At 35.7% G+C, this 23,480-nt stretch overlaps 1 protein-coding gene and 2 pseudogenes across 2 annotated transcripts; 2 read left to right on the plus strand and 1 right to left on the minus strand.

The window, feature by feature from the left end:
• Positions 1-1,151: 1,151 nt before the first annotated feature.
• Positions 1,152-3,108, plus strand: LOC120128581 (annotated as a pseudogene).
• Positions 3,109-3,355: 247 nt separating this feature from the next.
• Positions 3,356-5,530, plus strand: LOC120129754 (elongation factor 1-alpha-like). 2 transcript variants are annotated; one of them, XM_039147182.1, is made up of 3 exons: positions 3,356-3,458; positions 3,728-4,212; positions 4,299-5,530. In XM_039147182.1, exons 2-3 carry the CDS (start codon positions 3,751-3,753, stop codon positions 5,184-5,186), a joined length of 1,350 nt encoding a protein of 449 aa, XP_039003113.1. In that variant the 5' UTR covers positions 3,356-3,458; positions 3,728-3,750; the 3' UTR covers positions 5,187-5,530. The 2 variants fall into 2 exon arrangements, with proteins under 2 accessions (XP_039003113.1, XP_039003119.1); XM_039147188.1 differs by having other exon boundaries at positions 3,391-3,430.
• Positions 5,531-7,205: 1,675 nt separating this feature from the next.
• Positions 7,206-13,954, minus strand: LOC120129741 (annotated as a pseudogene).
• Positions 13,955-23,480: the final 9,526 nt, after the last annotated feature.

Below are 23,480 nucleotides of genomic sequence, written 5' to 3' on the forward strand. Positions count from 1 at the left end.
ATACCTTTGTTCTCCATATTGTACATGGGCAATTCAAAGATAAGTTAAAGTAGAATTAGCATGAGAATATATGTTTTATATGTGCATGTTACCGTCATATATGTTATAGTGAAATGGATGCATACAAATAAAGATGTCATGATCAGATGGTAAGAATGCATGTTCATGAATGCATTGTTATATATATATATATATATATATTTATATTATGCCTCACTAAGTCTATGACTTAGCGTGTAAGTGATTTACACGTAGGTACCAAGAATCGAGAAGAACAGAAATAGGAGTGGCAAGAACAACAACACTGCTAGAAGATCAGATCAGAAGTAACTGATAAAGTAGATATTTTGTTGTGTATAGTATGTTGGCATGTAAGAAAAGTGTTAGTTACAAATGCTCTGATAAGTTTTATCTTGTTTTGGTTAACTTGTGTAAAGTAACAATGTTATTTTAATGAAAGTTTTAAATTTCCTTGATTTTCGTCAAGAGTCAAAGTTTGAAAAAGTCAATGTGACACCTCAGACTCGTATCCGGGTCGGGTATGAGTTGAGGGTGTTACATAGGAAGTCGTTTAAAATGAAACCAATCAATATCATAATATTACAAATATTTATAATTAAATTAAATAATAATTGAAATAACTTAATCCAACTTACCCAAAAAATCAAATAAAATTTTAAATTGTAAAATAAGGCTCATTAATTCACTAACTCAAAATATTTTAAGATAAATTACGTATTTAGTATTTAAATTATTATTTTTTATCCGTTTTAATACCTAACCTTTTAATTTTTTTCAAAATCATACCTAAAGTTTAGTTTTTGTTTTATTTTAACAATATGTTCAAAATTTAAAGTTAAGTTTTAAAAAAAAATTAAAAATCTAGGTACTAAAACTAGTTTAGATACTAAACATGTGAAGTTTAAAACGAAACACAAACTAAATAATAAATATAATTTTAAAAAATTAAAAATTTAAATACTAAAATAAATCAAAATTGATATTTAAATTTACTCAATATTTTAATCCGCTCGATCAAATACTTTACATATACATTTAAAATCCCGACTCTGTCCTACCTAACTGATATATCTCACCAGATTTCAACAGTGTCTAAACTGTAATCCCCCACCTAAACCCTCAAACCATGCATGGATTCCACGCGTCTCCCTTCACCCTCCCCTCTCCTCTACATATATACTCCCTCCTTTCCAACTCTAAACCAAACCACTGCCAAAAATGGGTAAGGATTGAGCATTTTGCTGCTAGCCCTTGTTCTCTGCCATGCGTTGACAGTGACAACTGGTTACAAAGGCGAGAAACAATGGCGGAAAGAGAGAGAGAGAGAGGGAGGAAAGTGAAGAAGAAGAAGATGGTCGACGCACCGATGACATGTTTTTAATGCGAAGATCAACACGCGTGATTCGAACCGATGCCAGAGAAATTAGGGTGGTGAGAAGTCCCTGAGGGAGGATTGTCGAGAAACCACTGCACATTGGGTTCATTACCATGGAGCCTCAGTCCCTTTTGATTCCCTAATATCTTGATTCCAGTTTGATTCTCTTCGTCCGTACAAGTATATGTATATACCCTTTTCTTGTTTTCTTGATTGCGGCTTGATCACGGATAACATAGTACTAATTACGATTGCGGTCACTATTGTGGCTGTTTGACTGCGTTGTGGACACAATTTAACACAATGGGTATTGGAAAATAGTACTAAATTGTGGTTGTGGTTGTGGTTGCCGTTTTGGCTGCGATTGCGTATGTTGCGAACTTCGACGTGCCTTATTTCCTAAAATAACCATGTTTTTATGTTGCATGTTGTTTGTGGTGTCGCCTGTTACTATGCGATAGCTACAGTACACTGCTTTGGGGCCGTAATTTAATACTATGTATTGGAATGAATGCAGGAGAAGCCAGGGTTGGATGCATTTACAAAGACGAGATGGTCGAGAGGCTACTGAAGATCGGAGATGTGTTTCCCATCCCTCGGTTCAGCGTTCTACATTTTGAACCCTGGTGAGGATCAAAGGCTTCACATCATCTGCAGCATCGATCCATCCGAGAGTTTGAATTTGGATACTTTCCAGGTAAGATTCTCTTGGTTTCATCAAAGTGATCATCATCAAAATTGTTGAATTTCTTGATTGCATGCAGTCTTTCTTCATCGGCGGTGGAGTCTGTCCTTGCTGGTTTTAGCCCCGAAACTCTTTCTTCAGCCTTCAATGTAAGCAAAGACGCATGTTATCTATATAACCAGCACGCGAAAGGTCTTTGTTTTCTCATAATAACGCACGTAATTGCAGGTCTCGGTGTCGAGATTGACGGGATTTTTGAGCAGGCAAAAAGACGGGCCAATTGTGCATGTTGCGCCGTCACATGCACCGAGCATTTGGACCAAGTTGTCTCAACTTAAAGAGGAAGATAGACTGAAGCAAGTGAAGAGAATGGTCCTAGGAGAAGTTGAGCAAGTGAAAGAATGGTCATGGTGGAATCTCTTTGGCATGTTCTCTGGGAATGATGGAAATTTGTTGAAGGATAAAGCACCAGATTCATACAACATAAACAAGAGAATCCCCGATTTCCAGAACGACTACCGATGGAGCATCACGGTCGACGGATCCGATTATAAGCCTCTCAAAGACCATGGCATTGGCATTTACCCTGTCAATCTCACAGCGGAAGTGTCTACCTTGAAATTCGAATTTATCTGTTTATTGTTATTCATTTTACTAGTTGTGTCCATCCTTGGCGTCCGTCTCTGATCGTTTATAAGTCTTTCTACGATTTCGGGGATCAATGATGGCACCACATGTGAATCCAAGGGCAACAGAGTATGGCGTTGTGTAAAGGGGAAGTGGTAGGATCCAGATTGTGTTACCAAATGGGACTTTAGCCATGGATACCAAGGTAAGAGAAGGGGATGTGTTTTGGGTACCAAGGTGCTTTGCTTTCTGTCAACTAGCATCACGATCAAGCCCGTTTGAGTTCTTCGGGTTCACGACATCGTCGCACTAGAACAGGCCTCGGTTCCTTGTGGGTGCAAACTCCCTTCTGCACACTTTCAACGCGCCGGAGCTTGCGGCTGCGTTCGGTGTAAAATAAATATTTATTTTAAATTTTTTTAATGACTAAAATCATTATTTGAATATGAATTATATTTTACGTCACTTGAGAATTTATGGAGATGATACCTTTGTTGAAAAAATGCCTTAGTGCTTGCTACCCAAGGCATTATCATCACATCCGACGTGGCAAAAATAATCAGGAACCGTTGGATCAAGGACCACTGAAATCCAAGGGCTAGAAGAGAAACCCTAAACTGGCAACGAACCCTTGGTTTCATGTTATAAAACTCCAGTACCCCTGTAATCTCCCATTCTTCATTCCCCATCTCATTTCAGATCCAAGGCGGCTCTTCGAAAAGGTCTGATTTCTTCGTCATCAAAGCATCGGTAAATTGTTTTATCACTGTTCTTCTTTTTGTTTGTTAATCTTTGTTTCTTTTAATTTTCATTTTCTGGAAAAGAACTGTTTAGATCTGGTTCTTTCTGGAACCCAATATCATGATTAAATCATTTGATCTGTATATATTGATCTTGCATGATTTTATTTAGGGTTAGTTTTCTTTTTTGTGTTATGATTTTGTTATCTTTGTTAAAAAGAATTGGATTGCATTTGAATTTGGTGATGCCTTGTAATTATGCTTTATTGTTTTTGCCAGGACTTGTTTTCCATTAATTCAGAATGGGCAAGGAAAAGACTCACATCAACATTGTTGTCATCGGCCATGTCGATTCCGGCAAATCGACCACCACCGGGCACTTGATCTACAAGCTCGGTGGTATCGACAAGAGAGTGATCGAGAGGTTCGAGAAAGAAGCCGCCGAGATGAACAAGAGGTCATTTAAATATGCCTGGGTGCTTGACAAGCTCAAGGCCGAGCGTGAGCGTGGTATCACCATTGATATTGCCTTGTGGAAGTTTGAGACCACCAAATACTACTGTACCGTTATTGATGCACCAGGACATCGTGACTTTATCAAGAACATGATCACTGGTACCTCACAGGCTGACTGTGCTGTTTTGATTATTGATTCCACCACCGGTGGTTTCGAAGCTGGCATTTCGAAGGATGGACAGACTCGTGAGCACGCTTTGCTTGCTTTTACCCTTGGTGTCAAGCAAATGATTTGCTGCTGCAACAAGGTGAAAATCTTATTGATCAATTGTTTACATTTGTGTGTTGTTGGATGACTTTGCTCTGCTAATTGTCTGTTTGGTTTTTGGTGTAGATGGATGCTACTACCCCAAAATACTCTAAGGCTAGATACGATGAAATCGTGAAGGAAGTCTCTTCGTACTTGAAGAAGGTCGGATACAACCCAGAGAAGATTCCATTTGTTCCAATTTCTGGTTTTGAGGGTGATAACATGATTGAGAGGTCTACCAACTTGGACTGGTACAAGGGCCATACTCTTCTCGAGGCTCTCGACAATATCATTGAGCCCAAGAGGCCCTCAGACAAGCCTCTCCGTCTGCCACTCCAGGATGTTTACAAGATTGGTGGTATTGGAACTGTCCCGGTTGGTCGAGTTGAAACTGGTGTCTTGAAGCCCGGTATGGTTGTCACCTTTGGTCCTACTGGTCTGACCACTGAAGTTAAGTCTGTTGAAATGCACCACGAAGCTCTTACGGAGGCTCTTCCCGGTGATAACGTTGGGTTCAATGTTAAGAACGTTGCTGTGAAGGATATCAAGCGTGGTTATGTTGCATCGAATTCCAAGGATGATCCAGCTAAGGAGGCTGCCAACTTCACTTCTCAGGTCATCATCATGAACCACCCTGGCCAAATCGGAAACGGATATGCCCCTGTCCTCGACTGCCACACCTCCCATATCGCCGTCAAGTTCTCCGAGTTATTGACCAAGATCGACAGGCGATCAGGTAAGGAGCTCGAGAAGGAACCCAAGTTCCTGAAGAACGGAGATGCCGGTATGATAAAGATGGTTCCCACAAAGCCAATGGTTGTCGAGACCTTCTCCGCATACCCACCTCTTGGACGATTTGCCGTGAGGGACATGCGGCAGACCGTTGCTGTCGGTGTTATCAAGAGTGTCGAGAAGAAGGACCCGACTGGTGCCAAGGTCACCAAGTCTGCAGCCAAGAAGGGTGGAAAGTGAACCGTGCTGGCTAAACCTATTACAGATTCCGCAGGTTATGATTATATGAATAATAGTTTGATAGACTTGATCATATATGGTATAGTTGGTATTTTGGTTGGTTTTGCAAGTTATAGCGTGTTGCCATTTTTGTCGGGTATCTGTTCTCAGTATTGGGTGCTTGATAGACGGTGGCATGCTATAGCAGGCTTGTCCCTAGCGTTGTCTGGTTTTTAGTTTATAGTTTTGCATTGTAAGAGGTGCCTTGGTTTCCAAGGTAGCTTCCAACTTTTGTTTATGATATTTGTTTGTGCTGCGGAATCATATGATATATTTTTGTTTTCTTAAACATCCATTGTTTTTTTTATTTGTTTTTTTTTATTTTTTGCCTATGCAACGTGACAAATTCATTAATCGATCGAGTGATCAAATATATTCGTATTATTTCATATTTCGAGTGGCCATCCATATTATGTCATCAATTTTGTTTTAATTTTATCACATTAGCCGATCGATATCCTATTATTATATATATATATATATATATTACTTTAATCATATATTTTTAAAAGATGTCTTATCATGAGTGGATTTTGTAAAAGTATTATGCATAATCATTCGAACGAATTGGATTAATTATATTTTCATATAAATTATTAAAAAGGATTTAATTTTAAATTTTGATTCGAGTTTATTAATTCTATTTTAAGGTAACATATAATCTATTTGGATATCGATTTCGAGCGTTGTAATGTTGTAATGTTAATCATCATGTTTCATACATAATCAATTTACGAATCATTCTAAAAGAATGGTAAAACGTAGACACACTTTTTTTTTAAATATATATATTTTATATATATATTTTTTGAAAATATTATTGTTAGGTGTTAAACTTTACTTAACTTAAAAGGTTGATGAGGATTTCAATCGTTCTTTTAAGTCGAGATTCTTTTTAGGTTTAAGGATCGTTCCGACAACTTGAAAATTCCATTAAAAAATATTAAAAAGTCGAGCTTTGATTGGTTATTTGTTATTTTTGTATATGAAAATTGTAAGTTCCAGCCCTTATTTAGCTTATGATTCTCTCAATTTTCTTTTTAATTATTTATTATTTTCTATACAAATAGCTGTACTAACGTTTTGAGCTCGTGCTTTCAAATTTGTATTTCCTTCAAAGAGTGTTTTTATATTGTGTGTTGGTGTCCAAAGTTTGTGAATTTCTCCTCGTATACATCACGTGCACTCGTATAATATGAACTTTCTACTTGAGGTCTGTCTCTATTAAGCGGGGTTAAACATTATGTTTTTGTGAGAATTTATTTCTGCATGCACTCGTATAATATGAACTTTCTACTTGAGGTCTGTCTCTATTAAGCGGGGTTAAACATTATGTTTTTGTGAGAATTTATTCTCTGCATGAAAACTAGCAAGTAAACTTTGAAATACATATTCTTTTGAAACCCGTAAGAATTTATTTTTCGTATTAACAAAAGAAATATATTTTTTTGAGTTAAACTCGATCTATATGAACTTATAATGAGCGAGGATTGAGAACGTTGCTAGCCTTAGTGGATACCTTCTTTTAAAATAAAACCCTCATACAGGGAGCTATAAAAGTCCATCCGATTTAGAGCCATGTCGAAACTTTATCCATTAGTGGATATCCAAAAAAATGTACAAAGGAGAGAGACAATTACCTTTATTTTAAATGTACTTTTGTTCTTGCTCGAACCAAAGCATGTTAGCTAAAAAAAGTATACAATTATGTTTTAAAAGGTATTAATCAAAGAGTGATTATCTTGATGGAAGGTCATTGTTATGAAAAAAGTAGAGGAATTCATGATCTTTTAAGGTATAATGTCAAAAAAGTCTCCGTATATTTGATTAAGTAATCACTTTGATCCATATTCTTTAAAAACGAAACGATAAAGATCAAAATGTTTCGGGAAAAAAACAATGTAACCATTTTATAAAGATTAGGAGTGAATTTTAACATTACACTTCCTTTAAATGGTAATCCAACAATGACATCACAACTTTGGCTATCAAATTATTTGATTAATCCATACTCGGAAAGAACGAAGCATCCAGCACCAGGAATTCACACATTTTTTCATTACATTAGAAGTTCGAGTGAAACACAAGTTTCTGTTCCAAATCACTCACTCTAGATGTAAAAGCATATATGACAAGTCTTTGACCCAGATGATAGCAAACGTACTAAACACTCGATACTCACCCACACGTTCATCGACTCATAAAAGACAACGCCAACCGACGACCGATACACAGATCATACCTGGTAGATGTCTCAACTAGAGTTATGAAGCTCATCTGCAGAGAGAACTGGTCGATCACACATATATGATTGACCGACAGCGTCCAACTCTTAACAGCATTTGTCCGACCAACTCCTCAATATGTAGCCCCAATACACGATCTTTAAACAACATGCTCTATCGTTATCCCAGGTAACCACTGAAGGCATTTACTCCTTGCAAGTTTTGCAATCTTAAAGACGGTATCCTCGATCTTCCACAACAGATCTGGAAACTGCAAAATTAACTGTATGAGACACCAAGTGCATATGCACGAAAAGCTGAACACATGAAAAGAAATAGACAGAGTAATCCGGAGTAGATCTAAAAAATCATTTAGTCTATAGGAATAAACACACAAAAGAGAGAATAGGAATCAACCAAAGGAAAATAATTGAGCGCATACTCACTTGTTTAGCAGCAAGAGTCGGCTAGAAGCGAAAGTCATCCATGTTTCCAACAAAAACTCAGCACTGATAATGCTTTAAAGTTGGTGTTGATTTGGCTGTGCAAATGGATGCAGTACATTCATGGGAATCATTCCCAAGAACCTCAAGAACACAAAACAAATGTATATGAAGAAATCAGATCAAAGAACTATAGCAATAATTGTAATCAATCACAAAATCAAGAAGTGGAAAATGAGCGAAAAAGAGAAGTTACCAGCTTGATCTCACACAAATTAATGACTTGTCCAGATTGATTGTCCTTTATACAGCTCAGGCAGTGACGTAAACTGCTGGTTTCCATTAAAGATTTGTTGTTGCTGCAACTTCTGTTCATGTTGATTTTTCAGATGCTCAAGAGAATTGAAGTCCGACCATCCCTTCAGCTTTTCCGTTTGAAACTGCACCATTGGTACCTGTTTCCCAGGGAAAGGAAAGCTTACTGTTCCAGTCAGACCATTGCTGCTATTATTGACATACAGGGTATCCGCATGAGATGCATAATTGAGGAAACCATCAATCCCAGAGCCTTTCAACGGTGATAACTGATATCCATCCAACCATCTATAATCATCCATCAGCAGGTTCTCCATATCTGAAACGGTAACAGATTCACTTGGTGGCTTTAACGGAACAGGGCTAAAACCTGGTGGGGAGCCAAGATGCCTAACTGGGCGGCTAATTGGTCTCCTCCACATGCCAACTTGTGAAGCCGAGGTAGTTTTAGCAGCCAATGTATCACTAGTTACTCTAGAAGACACCATAGCATCAATTCTGGATGGCATCACAGTTTCTGGCACTTCTGTCTGACTGTAAAACATACCACCAGCAGTGATGGGTTGTTGGATAGCAATTGAACGAGTAGCAGAATGAGAAAGACCTCCATTTTCTTGAATATCCCGTTTTTTCAAATGCCCATTCTCCAACATTTTCAAACCATTCAAGCTATTAACCAGAGACATAGCTTCTTCCACTGACCACCTAGATGCATGCATCTGAACAGGCTGCAGATAATGTGGGAGAATGCTTCCAGCAGATACAGGAATTGGACTGGCACCAAAGGTATTATGCTGGTGAAGACTATCAAGAGGAGCAGACATGGTACTGTTATACTACAATTTGAGATCGCCAGCAATGCTACTTTGACTAAGTTTCAAAGACTCAGATGTGGGGCGGTTTGAACCAATCATCTCAGTTCTCTTTTCATTCACAGCCGGCTGGAAAACAATCACTTCATCATCATCATCCTCTTCCCCAGCCATTTTAGGTTTAGTAATAGGCTGCAAATTTCCAACATTAATTGTCTTCTCAGAAGGGGTTTCCTGCTCTACACCATTTGTTGCCGGTGGGGCAGAAGATCTGAAGGTGACATCTATGGAAGGCACAACACCAATAAGAAACTTATTTGCTTTCGAATCAAAGTAAACAGTTTTCTGATCAACCCTAATGGCACTAGTCAGAGTATTCCCAGCTGCTAAAATTCTTTTTACACGAGCTTTCTTTTCCTTATTGCTATTGCTTACAAAGAAATGCTTTCCTGAGAAGTCCAAAATGTTGTGGGTGGGAACTAGAGGCAAGAACCCTCGCAACTCAATGTCCTCCCACAAAGCAAGATGTTTTTCAGTTTCTCCTTCATACCTGCTCATATCGAAAACGCATGTCTCATCTTCATAATCATCAACACACATTGGCCTAATTGACAAGATCTTATTCAGTAATGATAAGCAATGTTTCCAGAAATATGATCTTGTAATTGAGTGTTTCTCATCCACATCGCAGCCAACAGCTGCAACATCCGGGCAGCAAGCTAGCCATTGAACAAAAACCATAATAGCAGGTAAGGTGTAGCTTGAAGAAACATCCTGGAGCTGAGAACATCTCTTTATTACATGCCCCATCAACTCGAAAACAGCAGTGAATGCATTTTGAAGTAGGGCAGCACGCTGTACAATTTCAGCAAATGTTTGACCTTCACTTTCCCTCTTAAGATTGTGAACTGTATATATAAGAATGGAAACCAGCCTAATAAAGAGAAGTGAATTCTCGGCAGCATCGGTGCCAAAATTCAGTTCCTCTTCAGGCCCAGAAGAGAGAAGTTCACGTAAATCATGACTGACTAGAGCAAGGACATCTGCAAAAGTCTCCAGGCTGCAAAAAGGAAGTTCGAATAAGGACGCAACCCTAGAAAACTTGGCCAGTAACAGAAGTGATTAAGTTCGAGAAAGTATACCTTGTGCGTGTAAAGAGAATACCGATTAAACGAACAAATCGAATGCAAAATAACTTATAAGTATCCAGGACACCAGATACTTTCTCCTTGGCAGTGCTTGATTCCATTTTGGCAGCTTTAGATTCAAGTTTTGCTTCATCTTTCTTCCTACCTTTTCCTGATAATCGCGAACCGTGCACCTTGACCAAGGAAGTCTTTACATCCCCATGAGGTTGCAAAAAATTATGGCGATTCTGTAAACCAAAATGTATACATTCAGTACAATTTCCATAGTCGTATACATGTTCCAATACTAGCATACAAATGATAAATCCACCCAAAATCAATTCTCAAGTCCATGTTCCAATACTAGCATACAAATGATAAATCCACCCAAAATCAATTCTCAAGTCGGTAACATTCATATCAATTATCAATATTCAATCACATTCCTATAAGCTAAAAGTAATGAATCTAGAAGCTGGATTACCATGTCAAAAAGTGGCTGCAAGCTCAACAAAGAAAAAAGGCAAAATGTTCTTGACATGTAGTAAAATCCTACCAAAACACCAAATAGAGAAAAAGGAAAGTAACAGTTTGACAATATCTCATACGGTAGCTTCTGCTAATCTATGCATATAACATATGCAAGACAATATATGACACAATTTCTTCTGTTAAAATATTTGAAAACATGTAGTACGTGCAGTTCACAATACCCCATTTCTAATCTTCATAAGTTTAGTAATTAACTGCTAAAACTAGAAAGGAGATGTATCACTAATTTCTTCCCATTAGACTGAAAAGTAGCAGCCATATGTTATAGTAAGAATCAGAAACTATGCAGAAAATTACCCAAGATGTTTGATGTTCTGCAATCACCTACATTTAGAACTACCAACCGCTTAAGAAGATAACACATCAAACTTTTAAACCAAGCAACTTAATGTCCCAGTTAGCTATAACCCATTAACCATAATACATGAAGATGACCATGTGGTAAAGACATTGCTACCAGAGATAAGTGAATAAACCAACTCAAATGTCAAAATAAAAGCCTGAAATTTGCACTTAGACCTTTTCAAATGCCACGATCAAGTTATCCCTTGCAGTTAAAAAGGGGTTATCCACGGCCAAACTCCGAAAATATTGATAAATGGCCAAAAGCTCGTATCCTGAATAGGATGCCAATATAGCTAGCTGAAAGAAGGGAGATAAGTATTCGCTTCAAGAGTCAGAATATTGTTGAATTGGAGAAATTCACAGCAATCACAAAAAGATTATCGACACAATAGTAAAGATACTCTAGTGACAAAGAGAGACATTTTTAGGTCTAATTATGAATTCGATCCCTTTACTTTCTAAAAAACTGTGAAATTAAGTCTTCTACTTTCATTTGTCAAAATTTGAAGTACTAGTCCAATCAAGTAATAATTTTAAGCTTTTTATTGAGTTGTTGACCTAGAAATCAGTAGTTCAACAGTATAGATGCAAGTAATTAGCAAAAATTAGCAGTAAAACAATCTATATGCAGCAAATTGCAAAAATCAGCTGTTCAAATTCATGTTTACCAACAACTGGACTATTTTTTCAGTTTTCGTGAAGTAAGAGAACCAATTTATGAAATATTAAAGTAGAGGGGCTAACTTATCAGTTTTTGTAAAGTAAAGGAAAGGAATATATAAGTATACCAAATTAAAATAAAATAAAAACCTGATGATGTGGATTCCCACTTGATGGCCAAATTGATGCAGCTTGCAAATAGTAGCTTGAAGCTACAGCATACTCGCGAGATTTAGAATCTCCATCGCCATATAATCCTTTGTACCGTGCTAGGTCTCCCAAATATATCAAGCAACGGTGACAAGATACCAAACCCTTTCTTATGTCAGCAGATTTCTTCCCATCTTTGTCCATAACAGTACAGGTTTCTGAATCATTAGAAAAGTGCCCAAATGGAAGTCCATAGTTTGCTCTGATTTTCAAAATCAGATCATGATAGAATCCTGTGACCTCAGAAAGGAAAGTCTTAAACTGCAATCTTATTTTTGTAAGCCGATCAGGTCGTTGAAGAACTTTCACACCCTGAGATGCATTTGATCCTGCAGAATATAAGGCAGAACTGTATTGTGCTCTTAGTTCTTCGATCCGCTTGTAATGTAACTGCCACAAAGCATATTCGATATTATGCTGCTCAGAAAAAGCATGGTCCTCAAGAATTATTGCCTCATATTTCTCACGCATCTGCTGCCAGGCATTGGGATCTGAAGATACTCGTGCATGATCTGAACTCCGACGGTTATTTTCCAGCTCAATATTCTGCAAAAAGTACCAAATATCAACTTCCATGTTCAGAAACTCATTGGAAACCTCATTCTGAAAAGAAGGAAAATATACCTTCTCATAAAGACGCTGTGTGCGCTCCCTGGATGAAGGAGCAGGCATTTTATCCATCTGAACTATCATCATTCATCCCTCAAAGCGAATCCAATCTGCAGATGCAAGCATCATCATCAACAAAAATAAAGGCCATTTATCAATTATAACCGGCTAAAGCCAAGTCAATCAACTGCAACTAAGTTTTGCAAATGGATTGGTGGGAAAGAATCTGATCATAGAAGTAATGAATCAATCTATGTCAATAAAACTGCAAACAACACAGAACAAATATAGAGGAAAGCTTACAGACAGATTACCAGACAATCAAAGCCCAAATTTCTAACACTCAAGATATAACGTAGAAGGCAATGCAGTATCCATTTCAAATTAAAAATATATATATTTATATACTACTCAATTAATTGAAAACTTATAAGCATGACAGCCAAAATCATCAAAGACTGGACTTATCTTTCATACAACATGACAAGGCACAATTTAAATCTCTAAATCTGGACGACTTCCTGAAATGTAGCCTTCCAAGTTCATTCAGCCCTCAAATGACAGCTTCATTCGCCTCAAAACACACACAAAAACTTAAATCTTTCCAAAACCATATTTTGCTTATCATCTCTTGATCACTTCAAGAATATTTGAAAATTATAGCCAAATCTTTAAACAAGATAATACAAGAAATTCTTCCAACTGACAAGCTACTCTATTATTAACATCCTAAAATGGTATTTGACTCAAACTCGTATTAAAAAGTAAGCAACAGCAAACCCAGACATTGTTCAATTTTCCTGCAAATAATTAATAGAGCGAAACATTTATACATAAATCAACCAATAGAGGACAATAATATTTACAGAGATTTTACATTTAAAAGGATCAGATCACTATAAAAAAATCAAACAGAAAAGTCTTCCAAACAATAAAATTCCCTCTTGGTCACCGAGAAAACGAAGGAGAATCACCCACTTCTCTTATTATCTCAAATCTATTCTGGGCGTATATTTTACCTTTTTCTCTAAACTTTTAATAAATTAAAGAGGGGAAAAAAAAGAGAAATAGTTCTTTTCTATTTTCCTTTCAATTATTTCAGGAAAATAATAAAAATAGATTAACACAGAAATTTGATGTCATAACCAAAAAAATAAATCAAAAGAGAAAGAAACATAATCTGATCCTAAGTTAACAAAAAAAATAATTCCAGCAATCATAGCAATCAATCTCGCGAATTAAACATAAAAAATGAATGATTAAACAGAAAAGAAAGAAGGAACTTACATGAGGTGGATCGGAACTCAAAAACAAACCTCGAATCAAAACGTCAAAAAGAGACGAATCAAGAAAGAAACAATGTAGGGTTGATTAGGGTTTGGTCGTTGCGAATTTAAAAGAAAAAGGAAAGGAGAAAGGAAGGTGGTTTAGTTTTGGTCCAATTAAGGGATGTCAAAGGGTTCAAAACATATACGTTAACATTTAACGAAATAACTTATGTGACAGTTAAAAAAATTACTATAATTAGAGAACGGGTCCTTATAAAGTTACGTATTTTCTGCGTTAGCACCTTCCTTTATTTTCTTTCATTTTGGTCATTACTTGTATATGATTTGTTTCCTTGGATTTTCATTTAATTTAATTTGATCCTGATTTTATTTTTAATTTGTCTAATGTCTTAATTTGGGCATTAACTTTAAAATCTTTTATTCTAGTTATGTATTAAATTTGTATATTAAATCCCCTATATTTTAGAATTAATCAATTTGATCACCGATATTAACTTTAGTTTTTAATTTTTAATTAGGTCCTAATTTCAATTTAATTTAATAAATTTATTTTTCCAATCAGATTGTGACACATGTCATAATCTTATGATTATAATTTGAATATTAACTAAAATATGATATATATATTATCATTAATTATTATATATATATATATATATTATAATTTTAATATTAAATTATTTTTTAATGATTTAACCTATATATATATATATATAATCATTAAAAAATAAACATGAAAACAATAAATTTAGTTTAAAAATATTAAAATCTTAAATCAATTATAAATAAACTAACTTATTACTCGACTTTCCCGTACCTACCTTGCCCTGCCCGCCCCTTTGTAGAAACCGCCTCTATTTCATTTTATTTTATATTAATTTATTATCTACTCCCTAATTTCAATAAAATATTCAATCTGAAACTTTTGTTTTAATTTAATCAAATTTTAAAACTTCAAATTTAATTTATAAATATATTATAGTGAAATCAACAAGTTTATGATTTTTGTTTAGAGTAAAATTAAAATTTTTAAAATATATAAAGATTGAAAATGATAAATTAAAATATAATCGGAATATAAATATAAGGACTAATAATGGAATTTGACCCTTTATTTCACATCTTCCCCTTCAAAAATGAAAAAAAAATAATCAGCTCAAATAAATACCAAATGAACCAAAAAGACGACAACAACAACAAAACCCTATTCCCATATACAATGGGGTAAGGGGAGGTAGGGTAGTAGACTGCCCTCAACGCCAGGTTGAGAGCAGCTTCCGTGGAATACCTCCGGCAGTCAGAAAATTAAAAATAAAGATAAAATGCAATGCATGTATAAATAAATAAATAAATAAATAAATAAATACATAGTTGAACAGTCTTCATAAACAGTCTACATATGCGCGTCTGTAATGGGAAGTAATCCCTGCAAATAAATCCCTGCGAAAAAAGCTCTGCATATATATAGAAACGTAAGACCCGACTAAAATTAAAAAGAGAAAACATGAAGAGAAAGATACACAAAAGTCAACGATAGCAAGCAACGAGAATGATAAGGTCAAATGGGTTAAAACCTAAACTACAACAACACTTCTCCACTACCTTAGTTCTAAGCCTTCATAAACTCCAATGACAGAAACGTATAAAAAGTAGAAGTCATGGAAATTTCTATAAAGGCATTAAAAGAAGACAGAGATGATACACCCTATGGATGTGGCCCGCACTTCCTCTGCCTTCGCTTCCACTCCAGTTGCTTCTTCATTAAGATTTAAGATTTTAATATTTTTAAATTTAAATTTATTGTTTTCATATTTATTTTTTAATGATTATATATATATATATATATATATATGAAATCAATAAAAATAATTTAATATTCAAATTATAATATATATTATATTATAACTAGTGATAATATATATATATATATATATGAAATCATTAAAAATAATTTAATATTCAAATTATAATATATATTATATTATAACTAATGATATATATATATATTCAAATTATAATCATAAGATTGTGACATGTGTCACAAATTGATTGGATAAATAAATTTATTAAACTAAATTGAAATTAGGACCTAATTAAAAATTAAGAATTAAAGTTAATTTTGGTGATCAAATTGATTAATTATAAAATCTAGGGGATTTAATCTACAAATTTAATACATGACCAGAATAAAAGATTTTAAAGTTAATGCCCAAATTAAGACATTAAACAAATTAAAAACAAAATCGGGATCAAATTAGATTAAATGAAAATCTAAAGAAACAAATAATATACAAGTAGTGACCAAACTGAAAGAAAACAAAACAGGGTGCCAGCGCTGTAAATACATAACTTTACAAGGACCCGCGTCCTAATTATACCAATTTTTTAACGTAAACACCTTTTCTAACTGTTAACTTGGTGTGGCTATTTTAAACCCATTTAAATAATTAAGTGGTATTTATGTCACTATATTGAAAATGGTGATCATTTCGCGACCTGACATATAGTTAAGTTGTTATTTATGTAGTTTACCCTACTTTCAATATATGAATGGTAGTAGCAGTTAATATTATCCAAACAATTTTAGTGATTAACAGATTTATTATTAATTTTATGTGATTATTTTTGAATAAATGTTATTTTATATCCACTTTTAATTTATTAAAAAGAACAAATATAACACTAACAACCAGTTGATTTTTAATGTGACGAGACACTATATCCTTTAAGCAATATCAAGAGTTTGAACCTTGACGTTTGCGAATGGAGCAAACTGGATTGGGAGGATCGTCTTCAATATCCAATCTAAATTAGTCGATCAATAGCTCAAAAACCAGAGATTAATTCAAAAAAGAAAAAAAAGAAAAATACAACAACAAAATTATTCCATAATGATTGCACAAATTACTTCGATGTTTTTTTTTTAAAATATCTATAAACATTTATGTTTTAGAGATGCATAATTGGTCGTTTAAGCACTAAGTATGATAATTTTTTTGTTGATAAATTCCCAATATGAGCATCGAGCTTCGTTCATTATCTTTTTCGAATAAATTATTGTTAGCTTATCTATTAACTAATTAAATCAGATCATATTTTACATAAGCTTATTATTAGAGCGATTCTCTCAACATAATTTACTTTATTACAAATATCAAGATTAGAACTTCTAAACTTACATAAAAAGTGTCTTATTATAACATGTCAATTGGTTGTTGGTTTTGCTCCCTGTCTTTGATGTGATGATATTTACATGAAAACGATGCAAGAATTTTACATAAAATTCTAGCATTGAATTGGTACATCTAAAATCAGATTTAATATGTTTAAACATGGATCTATTATCTATTGATTTCTTTGAGACAATTTGGATACAATGACGTGACATATGATTGGAGTGAAACTCATGTGGTACTGTGTTAACTCTATGTCTATGCCTGAATTGAAAATTTAGGTAATTCATGTTAATCCAGAAATTAATCGACATGATTGCATTTAGTCCTTAAAATTTATTGTTTGCTTATGGGGGTTCTAATGCTCGTCTCTGCCTCTGCCTGATGCGATGATCAGTGAGGAATTTCTTCAACCCGTAATAGACCGTCTTCTCCACCACTAGACTCTCTGGCCAATAGATGCGCTACTCGATTCCCATCAGGAGGGATGAAACTGAAATCACAAGTAAGAAAATTCTTAGCCCTTTGCTTGATTCTCCAAATTAGGGCACTTATTTCAGATGAGTCTGGAAATGGAGAAACTAATTTCTCAATCACTTTTCTTGCATCCCCTTCCAAAATAATGCGATTGAAACCCATGTCCTTTCCCAATTGAAAAGCATGGTCCGCGGCAACTGCTTTGTCGGCGAAGGGAGAAGTTACTCTCCAGGTTCGTCTTCTGCAAGCCCCCATTTCTTGGCTCTCACTATTTCTTATAACGACTCCTGACCAACTTATATTCTCTTTTTGATTGAAACTAGCGTCGAAGTTTACTTTGACTACATCTAATGGAGGAGGGTTCCATTTTGTTTCGATTTTTCGACTAGGGTTGTGAGCTTAGTTTTAACCATAAGGAAATCCTTACATTGTCCACGAATCTGGGTAATGATCTATGCTGTTGTGGTTAATTTCCCCTCATGTATTCTCTAGTTCCTGGCATACCATAAAAACCACATACAAACTAATATTTATGCATGCTTCCCAGATTGATTATGTAAAACCTTAAACCCGATTAGGATTAAAGTGTTATCCTGGGCTGTCGAGGCAACCCCTGATTTTTAAACCCTATTCATTTTCTTTTCAAACATACTAAATGATATCATAATAAAACATAAATAACTGATATAAAAACATTATATAAAATCGGAGCTCTATCACACATAATTTAAAACAAAATAATACATCTTGAAGTTTACAACTCAAATACATAAGTAAGGTTCTATGAATACATATGTCCACTAAAGCTACAGTACAATACTCTGTTGGAGATGTTGGAAGTCCTGTCGCGACGGTGCTTAGCGAACTGCCCAAGCTATTGACTTACCAACGAAAAACATTCGAAGGCCGAGCTTACAAAGCCCAACAATATAATCACTAATCTAGAGCAGCATAAGAATTTCATAAACATAGATATGTTGAGAAGTGGTACAAAGCCCAACAGTTAAATCATTGTTACAATTAAGGGTGTTTATCGTGTGAGTTGATCGCGAGTTAGATACTGCTCGACTTGTACTTTATGAAAAATTTTGTTGCTTGACTTGACTCGTTGCTTATTAAATTCGTTAAAATTTTACTCAACTCGTGCTTATTAAATTTTGCTCGTGACTAATTTAGCTTATTAATTTTTTTTTTTATTTTTTATAATGAAAAGTTTAGGTCAGGGGTGGTTCCCCGGGTCCAGGATCAGGGCAAACCTAAGATCTAATTGGGATTTACACATGAATTTACAGATTGCCCATCAAGAGTGACGGTGGTATGATTCAACTTGACCTTACAAGCTTAAATTCTTGCATTTCAACCACTTGTGCCAACACTCGTTGGCTTATCATTTTTATTTTTTTATTAGTAAATTAGAAATTTTTTGAATAAAATTATTATTAAAAGTTATTTAAAAAACATTAACGAGTTGCTTGAGAATTTATCGAGTCAAGTTAGACTTTACTAGACTAGACTCGTTGAGGTCTCGAATTGAGTTTGAGTTTTAGTCGAGTTAACTCGAGTCGACCTTTAATAGAGTCGAGTTAGAAGTACTCAGGAGTTGCTTAATTCATTAATCACCTCTAGTTAAAGTGATTATTATTGTCCCTAGAGGTCTTGGTTCGAGCACAACGGAGGTGTTTAAGCTTTCATTATCAAATAATTTAGAAACTTTAGAATAAATATAATTTTGTAATTACCACAATTTTTGATTAAAAAATACTTTAAAATTTGAGAAATTTACGTCTACTCCCTCATTTCTCATTACCCACTTATAGGGATGGGCACGGGTCGACTTTCGGCCAACCCGACCTGACCCGAAAATTTTACACCCGAACTCGACTTGATTTTTTTGAGATAAAATCCGAACACATCCCAACCCGTTGGAAATAATAATAAAATATTGTTTTTATTCAATAAAAATAAAGATTTAATTGAAAAAAATAATATATAGAAAGGTGTTATTGTAATTATCTCTAAATAAATAAGGTAAAATTATATTTTTTGGGTCAGGTCGAGTATTTTCACCCTAAACCCGAACTCGACCCGAACATTACCTTTGAAAAAATCAACATGAACCCGAACCTAATTTTTTATTTTTTTTAAAAATGACCTAATCAGGTCGAGTCGGAACCTATTCGGGTTCGGATCTCATGCCCACCCACTTAGCTGATAGTGAGGATTAAATAAGTATGACAACTTTCTCATCCTCTTTCCTTTTGTGGTCGAAAAGTTGGATGACATAAGAAAAATATTGGATTTTCATAGGTATTTTTTTTGTTAAAATAGGATTCTTATGAAAGGATTCATGTAATAAAATTTGGAAAGATCATGGACAATTTTTTTGACTAAAAGTGTCGGTTGCTTTATTAAGAAAAAACATAATGCCCAAGCAGTCTAATTGTACTCCACAAGTCGAATAAAAAGAATCAGCAAAGCAGGAAGGAAACATGAAGCCAAACAAGAAACAAAAACAGAGTCACCATCGTGGCAAGGCAACCAACATCCTCACTTGCAGAAGATGACACAGTGAACGCCTAGCAAGAGAGTAGAAAACCAAAACAATTAGAGCCTTCATAAACAAATCATCCCCAGTCAGATTAGGGAGGGTTGAGCCAATGCCTATATTCTTCGATATGAATTATCACTTGCCAAGGAGCTCTCGACCCAAAATCGATCCTCCTTAGTCGTTAATACAGAAGATGCAAGTAAATGGGAAGCTTGATTTCCATGGCGCGCAATGTAGAGAAATGAGCAAGCATGCAAAGTAGCTGCCAGTCGATGACCCTTCTATATATAAGCCCCAATCTCTGATAAATCCATCTCCGTGGAAGCTAACCGAAAGATCATCGATCTTGAGTCCCCTCAATAACATCACAAGAAAAACCCCAGATCAACAATTAGTTGAAGGGCATGAACAACCGCCAACACTTCAGCTGCGATAGCCGAGGTAACTCTCTGTAGACGTCTTCGGGAATCACCTAAGACATGTTCGTTGCAATCTCTAACAATGAAGCCTGACCACTCACTATTTCTTGTTTGTGTGAAGCTAGCATCAAAATTAGCTTTAACCATCAAGGGAGGTGGGGGATGCTAACGAGCGGGGGCATCAGGAGGAGGAGTTTGAATTCGTTGGTGCACTGTCTCAAACTCGCGGCAATGGGACCGAATAAAACCAACAATCTCATCAGTAGATGTATGTTTTCCCTATGATAGGATTGGTTTCTAGCATACCAAATAGCCCAACAATGTTGTTAAAATAGTCCCATGAATGTGTTTGGGTGTTATCAAGGAGCCAGCTTAGCCACTCCTTAATAGTCCAATTAATACCATTAGCCGACCAATGCACATTTAGCTTAAACCAGACAGTTCTAGATAATGGACACTTTTGTAGAATATGCTCAATATATTCAAATTGGGTGAGATACTTAGGGCAATGAGGGTTAGACGCAATATGTCGAGTATAGAGGTTTTGCATGGACAGAACCAGGTTATGAACGAACTTCCACCCTTGAAACTTAATTTTTGATTGACAGTTACTCACCCAAATGTGGCGATACAACCACATATTTTGGACAGAAATAGTGCCATCACCAAGCAGCAGACGATCCACTTCGAACAGTATACAACACAGTCTGTTCCCCACTCCACACTTTGCAGTTAGTCATCTCATTCAAGGAGAGAGGTATCGAAAAAATCTGATCAACCTCAGAGGCTGTAAAGAGCTATCGCACCAACTGTTCATTCCACTCATTATTGTTTAGATATCGTAACTCAGAAACCCACTCAACCGTACCAACTCTTGGGCTAATAATCCTAAGTGGATGGTGATCGGGAACTAGAAATCATTCCTTATGGAGATGGCACACCCCGAGGAAACTCTCCATCGCATGCCCATATCAAGAAGACCATGAGCACTCCAGCTGCTGCGCCATACATAAGACGGATTAGAGCCAAGCCGAGATTGAAGAAAATCAGAACCTGAGAAATATTTAACTCGTAACAGCCTACCAACCAGAGAGGCAGGTTCCGTCAACAGTCTTCAGCCTTGCTTAGCTAACAAGGCAATATTAAATTTCGCTAGGTCCCTAAAACCCAAGCCTCCCGACTCTTTAAGCCTATATAGGTTTTTTCACGAACACCAATGAATATCGCGCTTATTAATCGATTTTTGCCACACAAAAATGAGCTAGCAAACCTTCCATCTCATTACACAAACTTTTCGGGAGAAAAAAAGGTCATTGCAAAGAGGGGGAGGGATTGCAAAACGGATTTAATAAAGACTTCCTTACCACCCTGGGAAAGACATCGAATACTCCATGAGTTGATTCTGGCCATAATTTGTTCCTTAAAATGGATGAAAGCCTTTCTTTTACTTCTTCCAACTAAAGTATGAAGTCTCAAATACTTCACAGGATTGGAAGAACTAGATACCCCCAAGATCCTACGTACATTAGCCCGATTCGAATCAACAATATTGAAGCTAAAAAACAGCCCTAATTGATCAAAATTAATCTATTAGCCAGAACTATCCCCATAAACACTGAGAATATCCTTTATAGCACTTGCATTGACTCCATTAGCTTCACCAAAAATGAGGCAATCGTCTGCAAACATAAGATGGGTAATTAAAGGGGCATACCAATTAATTCGAACTCCGTGAAGTCTCCCCATACTAGCTGACTGTTGAATTAGAGATGATAACCCCTTGCTGCATATAAGAAACAAATATGAGCTCAAGGGATCCCCTTGTCGAATTCCTCTCTGGGGAAAGAATGCCTCACTTGGGACTCTATTAATGATGATCGAATACGAAACATAACAAACACATCTTCATAATAATGAAATCCATTCCTCCGAGAAGCCCATCTTTGACATGATTGCCCATAAAAATGACCATTCCACCCGATCATAGGTCTTGCTCATGTTGAGTTTAAGAGAAAAGTACCCTTTCTTCCCACATCGGTTATTAACAAAAGAATGAACTTCTCGTAAGTAATAATATTGTTAGTAATATGTCGGCCCGACACAAAAGCACTCTGTGATTTATCAATACAAAGAGTTAAAAGGCACCTCATTCTATTAACCAACATCTTATAAACAATTTTAAACAAAACATTGCAAAGACTGATTGGTCAATATTGTGTTAATCTCGAAGGGGAATGAACCTTAGGGATTAAAACAATATGGGTCTTGTTTACATCCTCAAAACTATAGACACCAGAGATCAATCCAAGACAAAACTCAACAATATTCCTACCGATAATATGCCAAAAGCATTGATAGAACACCGCTCCAAGCCCATCAGGGCCCGCCACATTAAGGGAGCCCATATCCTTAACCGCACGTGTAACATCCTCATATGTGAAATCGACTATAAGGCCAATATTCAACTCAGGGGTGACTGACTGAGATATCCCATTCAAAATGAAACTATCAACAGAATTTTCATCAGACAGAAACAAAGTGCGAAAATGCTCTCGTGCCAAAGCTTTAATATCCCTCTCATTTTCATAACGATTACTAGCTTCATCTTCCAGTATCTGAATTCGATTTCTACGCCTCCTCTGTGTCGCAAATCTATGGAAAAAATAGTATCATTGTCTCCGTTACGAAGCCAATTAGCTCGAGCTCTCTGTTCCCAGTACCATTTAGATTTATTCATTTCCAAATTTAAATTGAGCCGAACCTCCATCATTTCATCAAGTACCTCAGTAGTAGGAGATAGCTCCATAAGGTCCGTTAGTCGTTCTTCAAATATGCTTCAGTGAGCCGCTTGTCTTTACAGATATGTTTGAACCATTTATCAAGGCCATTCCTGACATGATCTAACCTGTCCAACAATAACCCTGTCCAGTCAGACCATAACTTACGAACTTCAGGTTCGCACGACTCTTCAAGGAGCCAAGAAACCTCAAACTTAAATATCACTACCACCCTAATCCAGTCATCGGAGATGTGTTCAGTAATAAATGGTAG

The sequence above is a fragment of the Hibiscus syriacus genome, unplaced genomic scaffold (genome assembly GCF_006381635.1).
Source record: "Hibiscus syriacus cultivar Baekdansim isolate YM2019G1 unplaced genomic scaffold, ASM638163v2 tig00001644_pilon, whole genome shotgun sequence".
NCBI lineage: Eukaryota > Viridiplantae > Streptophyta > Magnoliopsida > Malvales > Malvaceae > Hibiscus > Hibiscus syriacus.

Bases quoted from the DNA above. Each gene is read 5' to 3' on its own strand.
- LOC120129754 (XM_039147182.1), top strand. From the start codon at position 3,751: ATGGGCAAGGAAAAGACTCACATCAACATTGTTGTCATCGGCCATGTC. The intron at 4,213-4,298 runs GTGAAAATCTTA...TTTTTGGTGTAG, and splicing joins TGATTTGCTGCTGCAACAAG to ATGGATGCTACTACCCCAAA.